This window comes from Berghia stephanieae, chromosome 11 (assembly GCF_034508935.2).
Source record: "Berghia stephanieae isolate SIO BIC M18660-M18661 chromosome 11, UCSD_Bste_1.3, whole genome shotgun sequence".
Lineage (NCBI taxonomy): Eukaryota > Metazoa > Mollusca > Gastropoda > Nudibranchia > Aeolidiidae > Berghia > Berghia stephanieae.
The window spans coordinates 29,714,934-29,727,183 of record NC_088370.1 but is presented as its reverse complement, the minus strand read 5'-3'; the positions used below and the strand labels follow the sequence as shown (position 1 = coordinate 29,727,183).

The window sequence follows — 12,250 nt, the reverse complement described above, 5'->3', positions numbered from 1 at the left end:
AAACTCTTTTAGCAGTAGATATCTGCTGAATGTCTTTAAAGCAAAGACGATGGCCATCCTTCACGCTCTATTACAGAGTATCGTGATTCTCTGTCCAATAATTTTCTGCTTGCATATAAGCAAGGCATTAGAGTTCCCTCATGTTCCTGTAATAGTACACCTGCGATGCCCTTATCAGACGCGTTGTTCTTACAACAAATTCTTTTGATATGTCGGGTAATTTAAGAATTGGTTCTGAACAGAGTAATGCCTTTAATTGGTTAAAGCTATTCTGACACACTTCTGTCCAAACAATTTTGTTCGGTGACCCATTCTTTGTCAGATTTGTTAGCGGTGTCGCGATGTGCGCGAAGTTGTAAATGTATTTCCTGTAAAATTTAGGAGCCCAAGTACTTTGCGTACTTCTTTTTTTGTCTTAGGTGGTTGCAATTGTGCGATTTTTGTTTGTTTTTCTGTCTCGGGTGTCTGTGTCCCATGACCAACGGTATGATTAATCCTGCATTTGAAGCTTCGATATTAGTAAACATAGGTTGCGACACTGTGTCTCTATCAAAATATCTTTTTAGCATATTTGCATGGAATGTCTTTGTTGTGTTGTTAATTTTAATCTCGTAATTAACATTAGATTTTACTGCTGTTATTTTGAATGGTCCTTTCCATGTAGCTAAAAGTTTACTCGAGTCATCGGGTAAGAGTATTAGTACTTTGTCACCAATCTCAAATTTTCTTGACTTGCTTTTTCTATCGGAGTATTCCTTGTATTTCTCTGCTTTTTTAGTGACGGATTCCTGTGCTAGCTTACACGTGTCCTCTATTCTGTCTTTCAGGTTTCTTACATATTCGTAAGCAAACATAATTTCGTTATTGTCCTCCTCATTCCCTTTACAAATGTCGGCTACTATATTGATCGGGCCGCGAGGTGATCGTCCATACATCAACTCAAATGGGGAGTAGCCTGTAGATTCTTGGGGTATTTCTCTATATGCAAATAGGATTGCTGGTAAGTATCTGTCCCAATCATCTGGTTTTTCTGCTGACACTTTTCTTAACATATTCTTTAGAGTGCCATTAAATCTTTCACAAAGACCATTTGCTTGGGGGTGGTAGGGAGTTGTGAATGAGTGTTGGATTCCCATGAGTTTCATGGTTTCATGCATCATATGTGATGTAAATTGGGGTCCATTGTCCGACAGTATCTCATTTGGTATGCCTATTCTAGTAAAAATTGTCATCAATGCTTCAGCTATGTGATCCGATGTAGTTAATTTCAATGCTATCGCTTCTGGCCACCTGGTTGCGTAATCGACTAGTGTTAGTATGTGTGTATGGTTTCTATCTGATTTTGTTAAAGGGCCTATAATGTCAATTGCAACTTTTTGAAAAACTTTTTCAATAACTGGGGTTGTCTCTAATGGCAATCTCGGTATTCTGCCTTTTGCGACTCTTCTTTGGCATGTGTCACAAGATTTCACATATTCTCGGACGTCTTTAGTAATTCCAGGCCATGTGAAATTCTCGGATATTCTCTTCAATGTGGAAGAGCTCCCAAGATGTCCAGAAGTTATTGAATCGTGCGCTATTCCAAGGATTTTGTTTCTGTAAATACTCGGCGTGACCAGTTGTTTAGCTATTTTGTTTCTTTTCCTATGTAACCTGAACAGAATATCTTTTTCAATGATGTATTCAACTTTTGATTTCGTCCCTTTGTTTGCGATATTGAAATATGATGTTAAAGTCGGGTCCTTTTTCTGTTCTTCGATGAACGTGTTCCTTTCAAATTGTTGTGGTTCAAGAGAAATAGTCATTGGCTTCTCTGTTGTCTTAGTCATCTTTCTTGTTTCTGCTAGACAAGCTGTTTCTTGGGTTAATGACCATTCTTTTACATCTGTTGGGTTGTCTTTAAGACCTTTTATATTGCCAACAATAACATCAGCGACGGGGTTGGGAAGTATACAGCATTCCACTATTCCTGTATAGTATGGGGTTTCTATGTACACGTTAGCTGTTTCAAAGGTTTCGACTGTGCCACTGAATGTGATGCATTGTACCGTTTTTCCAGTTTTGTCTTCGTCATTGATCAAAGATGCTTTTATTCCTACTGTACTGCATCCTGTGTCTCTCAATATTTTGCAATCAGTTCCATTAGCTTTGCCTTCACAAAAAAATAGCGATCCTGACTTGTGAGTTTGTGTTAAAAGTGACATACCTTTCACGCAATACACATTTATATTTTCTCCTGACATTACTCGTGTCTGATTGTTTACACTTGTTTGGAGTGATGCATTTGCAGTTTCTTTTGGATATCCCACGATTTTGTAACATTTGTCTGCTGTGTGGCCTTTCATTCCACAATATTGACATTTAATTATAGGTTTGTTGGTTTTCTTATACTCAGTATTATTGTCAGTGCTATTTCTTGTTTTGTTTTGATAGGATCGGCTATGGTCTCTATTGAACTGTTTGTTCCATGGTTTGTTACTATGGTCATCCTGTTTCACTTGCGTGTTCCGAGTGATTGATCGGCTCGTTCTATTTGAGTACTGAACTTTAGGTGTACCTGGACTCTGAGCAGCAGCAGCGTAGTATGGTTCCTTCAATGTTCTGCTAAGGGGTGTCAATGGATGTGCGCTGTTAAAGTTTTCTGCGTAGATTTTTAATTTGTCCAAGTTTTCTGGCTTTCTCTCTTTAAAGAATGCGACTAAATCTGGGTTGCAAGCTTGATAGATTCGATTCTTCAGCGTGAGATAGTAAAGGCCTGCAAAGTCGTCTTGTTTTACGTTTGCCAACTCAAGCCACCGATTTAGAAATTGAGTAATTCGGTTCACGAATGTATTAAAGTCTTCTCCACTTTCCGGTTTTGCAGTGTGAAACCTTTCCGGGTAACCATCTTCCGTTAATCTAAATCATTTTAGTAGAGCGTCTTTAATTTTACCATAGTCATCTGCATCTTCAGTTGTTAAGGTATAGAAAACTTTTAGCGGTTCTCCAGATAAGCAGTTAATCAAGGCTGTGGCCCATTTGCTTTCTGGCCAACGATAACCTTTAGCCTGAACTTCGAATCGGTGTAAGAAGGATTCTAGACAGTCTGAGCGTTCATCGTATGTTGGCATGCGTGGAAGTTTCACGAAAAATTCATCACTATTATTATGTTTTCTTTCATGACCGGTTTTTGTTTTTTCAATTTCCAGCATCATTTGGGTCCTTTTGGTTTCTTCTTCTGCTAAAGCTATTTGTCTTTTTAGTTCCCTTTCTTGGACTCTTTCTTCTCGTTCTTCTCTACGTATTCTTTCTTCGTGTTCTTTTTCTTCTCTACGAATTCTTTCTTCGTGTTCTTTTTCTTCTCTACGAATTCTTTCTTCATTTTCTTCTCTACGAATTCTTTCTTCTTTTTCTTCTTTTATTTTCTCTTCGCACCATGAAAATATTCTTTCCTGGGGTATTTCTAAGTCCTTTGCGAGACTTATGTATCTTTTATATGCTTCCATTTTTGCAATAAATTAGTTACGATATTTTTATATATATTATATTGACAGGATACTGTTACTGACTGTTTTATTTATTTACACTTACTGGAATGAACTGTTCTATTTTTAGAAATCTCTCTCTCTTATTTCAACTTATTATGTATGTTGAATTTGATGCCTTTTATCGTTATATCTTATAAAGCAATGTGTCAATACAATGCGGAGTTATGACTTGAGTCAATAACAATGTGTCAATCGCGTGTACTCTAAACTATGTTACTACGAAAAATGTATCACCAATGTGTGTGACTCGTCGTTAGTTTGTGTACAATTATTCGCAATGACGCTAATATACTAGAGTGTGATAACAATAATAGGATGCCAAAATAATCCCAAGTTATCTATCACTAAATATAACACGACGGCTAGTAGACTCCTTTTATTATTATTTAGTTTTTAAAGACTCACTTTTCAGAACATAATATATAAGTGGTTTTCGGTAACAGTAATATGCCAAAAATGCATTTAAAACAAATCACTATGCAAAACAAATCACGATGTCTATAGTTACTATGTGATGCCCAACTCATGTAAAAGAGAATAATGAAGGATATATTTACCAACTCAGTTCGTGGCTGGGACCTCTCTCTTGTTCAATGGTTGTTCAACAATTGTAATTAGGCATTGAAGAGTGTTTAACAGTGATGTCTGAAATACAAAACAATAAAATATCGTAAGATTTACAATAGTTACAAAATGTGTTCACAACACTGAGTGATTGGATGATAGGTGAATGAATCGTTATGGAATGTAAACATATTGAAAACAATTCATGAATGAGGCAAACAACAAAATGAAATGAGTGATATAATAACAAAGTGGACAAGGAATGAATGAATGAATAACTGAGTGAATAGATGAATGAATGAATGAATGGATAATGTATGAATGAAAGAATGAAGGGAGGAATAAATGTATGAATGATTGGATAAATGAGTGAATAAACGAATGAATGGATGAATGAATGAATGAATAAATAAATGAATGAACAATGAATTAATGAATAATTTATAAATGAATAAATGAATGAAGGAATGAATCAATAAAATGCTATTCAATTTGAATGAAAGAATGAATGGATAATTTTGCTATTCCATTTAAATGAAGAAATGAAAAAGAAAAAAAAATTAATCCTGTAAATAGGGAGTTCAATTAAAATATGATCAAGTGGGGCAATTAAGAGTTTTACAATTTAAACTTTAAAGTTAGATGAAATAGATATATGTAACTAAATAAATTCAATTCTTTATATGTGTCCCCTCCAAAATGTCATGGTCTCAAGTGAGTAAAGAGCTACTCGACTATGCATAAAGATATATGTAGAATGAGGCCCCAGAATTTACTAGTTACTATAAATGAAAAACAATTAACGATTTGTTTACAATGAAATAATAATGATGAAATTTAATTAAAAGAGATAAACAGTGATCGTGGCAGTTACAAATAGAGATATGAATATTTTACGTAACTTATGATAATATGTCAGGTTCGTAAGTTTACGTTTCCAGGCAGTTGATGGGCTTGGATGATCTATTCCTCTGATAACAGGATCGGACTCGTAAAATTCCACTTCCAGGCAATTGGTAATGGGTTAATATGTAATCCTTTGACAGCGGGCTCGGGTTTGATCCTTGAAGTTTATACAATCAAAGTTAAAAGCTCCGGCGTCTTAATGGTGTAGATATAATATCTACAAAGTCCCAAAAGATAAAAATCTTACAGTATATAGAAGGAATAGAGCGACTGGCCGTCCGGCATAGATTGTGGAGAGAAAGTGAGTGTCAAATGTTAGACCTATCAGCTTTTATAATAAGTGGCTACGTGACAGAATGTAGAACGAAAAGTATTCACTAATTAGAAATTAATTCGAGGGAAGGCTATAAAAGGAAAGACGATCTAATATTAGAAGGTAAAGTTTATCTAAGCCTACCGAAATATAACTGGAGTGAGATGAATTCAGTTCTTAATAAAATAAAATTTAATAAGATAATTGTGAACAATCTTTACTGTGACAGGGTTATTGAGCCAGAGTTTATCCCGGCTTCTATAGTATTAAATGGACAGTAGCAATTGTTTGCTACCTTTTAGATAGGACGCTATGACGGTGAGAGTTCATCTCTCCTTCAGAGCCATTGGGCCCATGGAGCCGGGGTTTATCCCAGTTTCTGTAGCGTGAAATGGACAATAGCAATTGCTTGCTACCCTTCGGATAAGATGCTAGTCTATTATAGACTACTTTCCACCAAATCTAACAGACTCAGCTACCCATTCACTGCTGGGTGGACAGGTTGTGTGTGTGTGGGGTGGGGGGGGGGGGGGGTTCAGATAATGGGACCTATAGTAATGGACACTTAGATAACTACGCCTCTTGGACAGTCGTCATTCTGTAAACAATAGCAGTGATTTGTTGACATAGCAAACTACACAGGATTTACTATCGATGGTATGTGTCTAAGTAAAATGCCTACTGCTTGATCAATAGAACCAACACAGAAAACTATGTGTAAATTCAAATGTTTCTAATATGATCGAGAAAATCGTATCACTCATCTGGCGGTATAAAAACAATAACAACGATCAGAGAGAGGTCGATTTCATTCAAGTTATTGTTTATAAACAAACAGCTATGCTTGTCAAACCACGTGTGAAGGTGTGTCACAAATTCCATGTTTTGATTGTTCAAAATTCTACTGGTTATTACAATGACCTTCCACACGGGACTGGTATCTCAGCGTTGTAGCTTGTTATTTTAATGAATTGTGTAATTCTTTTCATTTAAAAAATCTTTTTTTTAAGGGTTTTACGGCGCTTGCATTGTGTGATTTTGTGAGTTTTGTTCACTCCAAGAAACCATTGAGCTCCCTCCTTCCCCCCCCCCCCCCCCCCCCCCCGAAAAAAATAGTCCTTACATGTGTGATGTCCTCTTAATAGTGTTCAGTGTTTGGACACAACTAAGGGACAGAATCTATAATCAATGCATTGACCTAATAATATGTGATCCACCAAATCAATCTGGTATGATGTTGGGTAGCTTTGTGGCCACGTGGTATGGCACTCGCTTCCTGACCGGAAGTTTACAGGGTTTGAGTCCCACTCTGACCTTAGCCATCGTAAACTTATAGCCTGACACTGACCAAAAATTGACGTCAAAATACCAGTCTTTGGCCACAAAAGAAAACAAATCATGAGTTGTATTCAATAGGTCTAGCAATGGGACCACTTGTTTCCATGAGCTCTACTAACGACAACTCACTAGGCGATGCAAAAACCAAATAATGACGTCAAAAGACCAGTCTTTTTGGGTCTTAGTGTCAGGCTATAACTTAACGATGGCTTTGCTCTGAGCGACTCATTGTTGGAAAAGGCTCTTTACTCAAATTCTGTCACATTATTCAGGTTTAGAACTGAGTATCTGGCTGTTAACAGCATTGTATATTACGAAAAATGAGTAGTTTGATTACAGCTAGACTTTATAATTCTTTACAAAAAAAATTGTCCCCTTCAAATAATTGTCACTAGTACGGTTATGTTGTCTAGTGGTATGACACTCGCTTACAGATTGGAAGGTCCTGTGTTCCAGCCTCATTCGGTGCATAGTTGAATCCTTGGGGAAGGCTCTTTACTCACATTCTCTCACTGTACTCAGGTATAAAATGAGTACCTGGCCGTTATCAGTGTTGTGTCTGTCTGAAATCAATGTAATATCGCCTAACAGGCGTCATGTCCCGTCCTAAATGTTAAATGTTGCTATAGACCAGAGACCCCTTGTAAAGCATTTTGAGCACATTTAGTGGATATTGCGCTATATAAAAACTCAATTTAAAGAGAAAAAAAATTTAGTTTTATGACATTAATATAGAAAGATATTTCCAACCTCAATCGGACAAATAATATTACAAAAGGTCCCCACTTAAGTTTAGCTTTAAAATGTTAAATGGATATTTAAGAAAAACATGGTATTGTCATAAATTTTAAGGGCCGCACACTGGGGGTTAATGTATACATCATCACATTTTCTGATTTGATTTTCAGGTCTTTCATGCATTTTTTGACTGGAATCTGTGCCATCATTGGAGGAATTTTTACAGGTATCGAATATCTAATTTCTATCTTACTTTTTTTTTTTTTTTAAAAACTAACCTCAGGAATGAGAGACATCCAAAATGTGCTGTCATTTCTTTTTTAGTTTACTTTTTTCTTTATTATTAGCTGTATATCCATTGTCTTCTTATTTTATCTTTTTTTCAATATTTGATAACTTTTATCCACTTATTTTTTTTAATTGATTATAATATTTTTCGTTTTTTGTTCGTTTTAAAAAACTTATATATAAATATATATATATATATATATATATATATATATATATATATATATATATATATACATATATATATAAATATATATATATATATATATATATATATATATATATATATATATATATATATATATATATATATATATAATATATATATATATACATATATATATATATATATAATTCAACATTCGTGCTCCGGTAGAAAATTTAGAGAAGCAAACACAAATCTACACAAGTGCTTCATTGACTACACTAAAGCCTTCGATTATGAGAACCACTCAAAAATGATTTAACACTTTAAAAGAAATGAACTGCCATTACAAAATTGTGAACCTGATCTCAAATTTATACCTTAATTAGTCTGCTTCTGTTCGTCTTGAACATGGACTATCCGCATGGTTTCCTGTCAAAAGGGGAGTGAGGCAAGGCTGCATCCTGTCTCCTTCTCTTTTCAGCCCCTACACTGAATCTATCATGAGAGGGGTCATAGATGATGAGACTGAACAAAACTACAGTGCACCAAAATTAAATGGCAAGCCAATCCTAGATCTGAGATATGCCTGGATTAGACAGGCTAGTGCAATCCATAAAACAACATAGTGAGGACAAAGACCTGCTCCTAAATGCTAAAAAATACCAAAGTAATGGACGCTGATAAAAGTCCAAAAGCTCAAACTGGAGAATGTCAACAATTTTGTATCTTGGGGTAAGAATTGAGACAAATGGAAAATTGAACCCGTTATATCGAAGGGGGATAACATTTACCCAAACAAAATTGATGACAACAAATGATGATATTATGGAAAAGTGAAGAACCCAACTGAAAATGAAAATAGTAAGAACATGCATATTTCCATCAGCATTATATGGATGTAAATCATGGACTATCACAAAAAAACGATGAGAATAAAATTAATGCATTTGAATTGAAATGCTACCAGAAAATTCTCCCGCATCCCGTGGACAGTAAAGGAAACTAACAAAAATGTGAAAGAGTCCTTAGGCATTGGGGATCCATATTATCATCATGATGATACAGAAACTAAAACTTGTCTTTTTTTTTTTTTTTGACATATCAAGAAACATGACACCCTTGAAAAATTTCATCTAGAAGGTATTGTGGAGGGTAAAAGAGGGAGAGGGAGACCAAGAAGAAGATGGTCACAAGACATCAGTGAATGGATGAATAAGCCAATGACTGAATGTGGAAAGATGGCACAGGATAGATGCTTGTTTTGGTTGGCAATTAGATTTAATAGTCTGATGTCACGTCGCCCAGCAACGGCGGCCATCGTGGTTCTAAACAAAGAAAATGTGTACTTTTTATTCTTCATGCTGGCTAGAACTTTTCGTATGTCTTGTGATCAGAATGGGTAAAAGTCAAAACATGATCAGATTTATAATGTTTTTTTTCCTCTGTATACCTTTTATGCTTGTAGGAGAAATATTTCATAAGGATATCCGCCATTGTTCCGATAGTTTAGAGCCAGTTACTAAGTTACCATGCGTCATTATGAGGGAAGTGACGTCACGACTGTTGAAGCGTATTGCGGAGGCCACGTCCTGGAGGGATAAGCCATGATGATGATGTTGATGTTTTTTGGGGATATTTTTATAATTTATTTATCATCATCAGTATTATTATTTTAAAAAGTTATTTATATATTTATTTTATTATTTACCTCTTTATCATTTCATGTGTATTTTTTCATCTTACTTATCCCTATTAGATGACCCTAGTAAACAAGCATATTCCTCCCCTGCCCCCTTATCTCTCAAACATATTTGGTGACGTAACAATTGACTCGCGTGGCTTACTTACTTAATCCTCATCTATCTGTGAGGCACATAAGGCATCTACCTTTTATGTCTGTCGGTTGCATGGACACCGACGTTATTCCAGGTCTCCTTCAGCTACTTATCCATGGATCTTCTTCAGATTTCTATGTGCCTGCCTCTTCGTCTTTTGTCATCAGCCATCCAGCGGAGTGCAGTTGCGACTCTCGTGTGAAATATCAATGAAATATTAATACTAGCTTCCCTTCCTGTCTTGCTCCAGTGACGTTTTAACTTTTCCATTGCTATCACTATCATGTATGCATTTCACCACCACCTTCTTATTATTCTTTCATCCCCAGTTGCTGGATTAATAGACTCATTGATTTACCACTCGTCCAAGGCCATAGCCAAAAAGATTGAACTGGGAAAAGCCTCTTGATGACTCTATATTACGTTGATTAGATTTAGCTTTTCTTTACATTAAAATGTTCACTGACAAAATGAATATCAATAGTCAAATGGATTGGAAACTTCAATTTAAGTAATAAAGACAGATAATGTGGTTTCTCCTAACCACTAATTGCACAATATCCACTAAACATGCTCAAAGCGCTTTACAAATGATCCTTAGACAACAGCAACACTTCAGACAGAGACAACACTGTTAACAGCCAGGTACTCATTTTACACCTGAGTACGGTGAGAGAATGTGAGTAAAGAGTCTTTTCCCAAGGACTCAACTATGCGCTGAGTGAGTCTCGAACCCAGGACCTTCTGATCTGAAAGCGAGTGTCATAGCACAATATGGCCTTGTTATTGTTACTGACTGTTGAGGTCTTAAACGAGGCCATTCTCTCATTCGTCTTTAGTGTTTCATTCATCTTGTTTCGTTGACCTAGGGGAAAAGAAAACCTGAAACGTCCACATTATGATGTTTTTGATGCCTGCTTTATGCTCTTAATTGTTTTGATATTTTGGTTGATTTGGACTTGCAACATTATAGTTATAGTTACCTGGGTAAACAATGTCCTTTTTTTTTAAAAGCGCTTTGAGGTTTCGATGAAAGGCGCTATGGAATTAAGCTTATTATTTTTTTTTTTTATTATATTTTTTTATAAATTATTATTATTATTATTAACTTCTTTTGTTAATTAAAATTTAAATTGAAGCGTCCATTCCATCTAACTATTGTTATTTATTTTTTCGATCTTCAAGCAGCAACCTGTGCATTGTCCAGTGACAAAATGGAAATCCAAACATTGGAATATAAAATGCATCAAATTATTAATCTTTTCTCAATATTAAGATATAGAAGTTGTAGATTTTCGGTAATCTATCAGAGCTTACAATTTCAAATTTTAAAAATCCTTTACATGCCTGCCTACTTTTACGGATCGTCCGTAATTGTTACAGAAACTAGGAGACATTTTACAAACTTACAGAAATGGAAGGAATATTACGGATTTTGATTTTACAGCAATTTGGTCTCACCGTTAGAGAGAAAAAAATTTTTTTTAAGTTACTACAGTTTTACTTTTTTTTTAAAGTTCCCATAAAGGCTACTGCTTAATTCACGCCTGTGATAGCTAACTCGCAAAGTTGGCCGTCAACAACAAAATTTATTTAACGAGGTGTAAGTGTAAGCAGCATTTCGCTTTTATTTGTTTGGTTAGTAGACCTGTCTACTTGAAATTGGAAAAATTCTTACAGGCATAATAACACATTAGACATTAAAGCTGCTTTTTGAAAATTACCAATTTATTTTTAAATACATTACGTTAATGCTTTAAACCCTAATATATACACTAACTCTGGCAACAAAACTTTGTTTTCAAAAAGTTTATTGAATTAAAGATATTTATACAATTGTCAATTAGGACCCGAAAAATCCGTAGTTCTACGAAATATTCATAGTAGTTTGCAGGTCTGAGTATTACTGAAATTTTACCATTTATTTATGATTAATTTTGTGTTGGTTTCTGATTTAGAAATTTTCAAGTAGGCGGGTATGATTTCAACTACTGTGAATAATGCTAGTAATTATAGGTTTGTTTTTTCTTATAGAATACAAATGTGTTGACATGGCAGTTTTTTGCAAGCTAAAAACAGCAAAATTTGCAAAAAACTGAGATTAGTTTTCCTAAAAGCCCATAATTAGTTCATGAAAGAGAAATGTGTTTTGTTTTTAAGGGTTTCGCAGCACTTGCAACAAATGTATGGTCATATCAGCCTCAATAAAAAGGAAGAAAATGAGATAGTAAAAAAGGAGCTACTCTTGATTAATTATCTTTCACGTTCTACACGAGCTATCAAATTAAAAGAAAAAAAATTCGTCTTTTTTTTAATTTATTAATTTTTTCATTATTAGTATTATTATTATTATTATTATAATTATTATTATTATTATTATTATTATTATTATTATTATTATTATTATTATTATTATTATTGTTTTGTATTCTTTTGTTTTTGTTTTTGTTTTTTCTTTGCAAAATCTCGAAAATTACCAAAAATTTCCCCAAAAACTTGCAGATTTTGCAGCCGCAATGCAAATCAGTGATATTTTGAGGCCACAAGCGATGAAAAAAACTGCCATGCCAGAATAAGTAAATGGAAAGGTGCT

General features: G+C 34.7%; 1 protein-coding gene across 2 annotated transcripts in view; it reads left to right on the top strand.

Moving 5' to 3' along the window:
* LOC144956281 (endoplasmic reticulum-Golgi intermediate compartment protein 3-like) overlaps positions 1–10,207 on the top strand; it is a 48,037-nt gene extending 37,830 nt beyond the window's left edge. Inside the window, exons 12-13 of one of the 2 annotated variants that reach the window (XM_078886754.1) lie at positions 7,557–7,612; positions 9,987–10,207. In XM_078886754.1, the coding sequence (XP_078742880.1) occupies positions 7,557–7,612; positions 9,987–10,066 (136 nt within the window). In that variant the 3' untranslated portion in view covers positions 10,067–10,207. The remainder of the gene's footprint in view (positions 1–7,556; positions 7,613–9,986) is intronic. The other variant, XM_078886755.1, reaches the window with a different exon arrangement.
* The last annotated feature ends 2,043 nt before the right edge of the window (positions 10,208–12,250 follow it).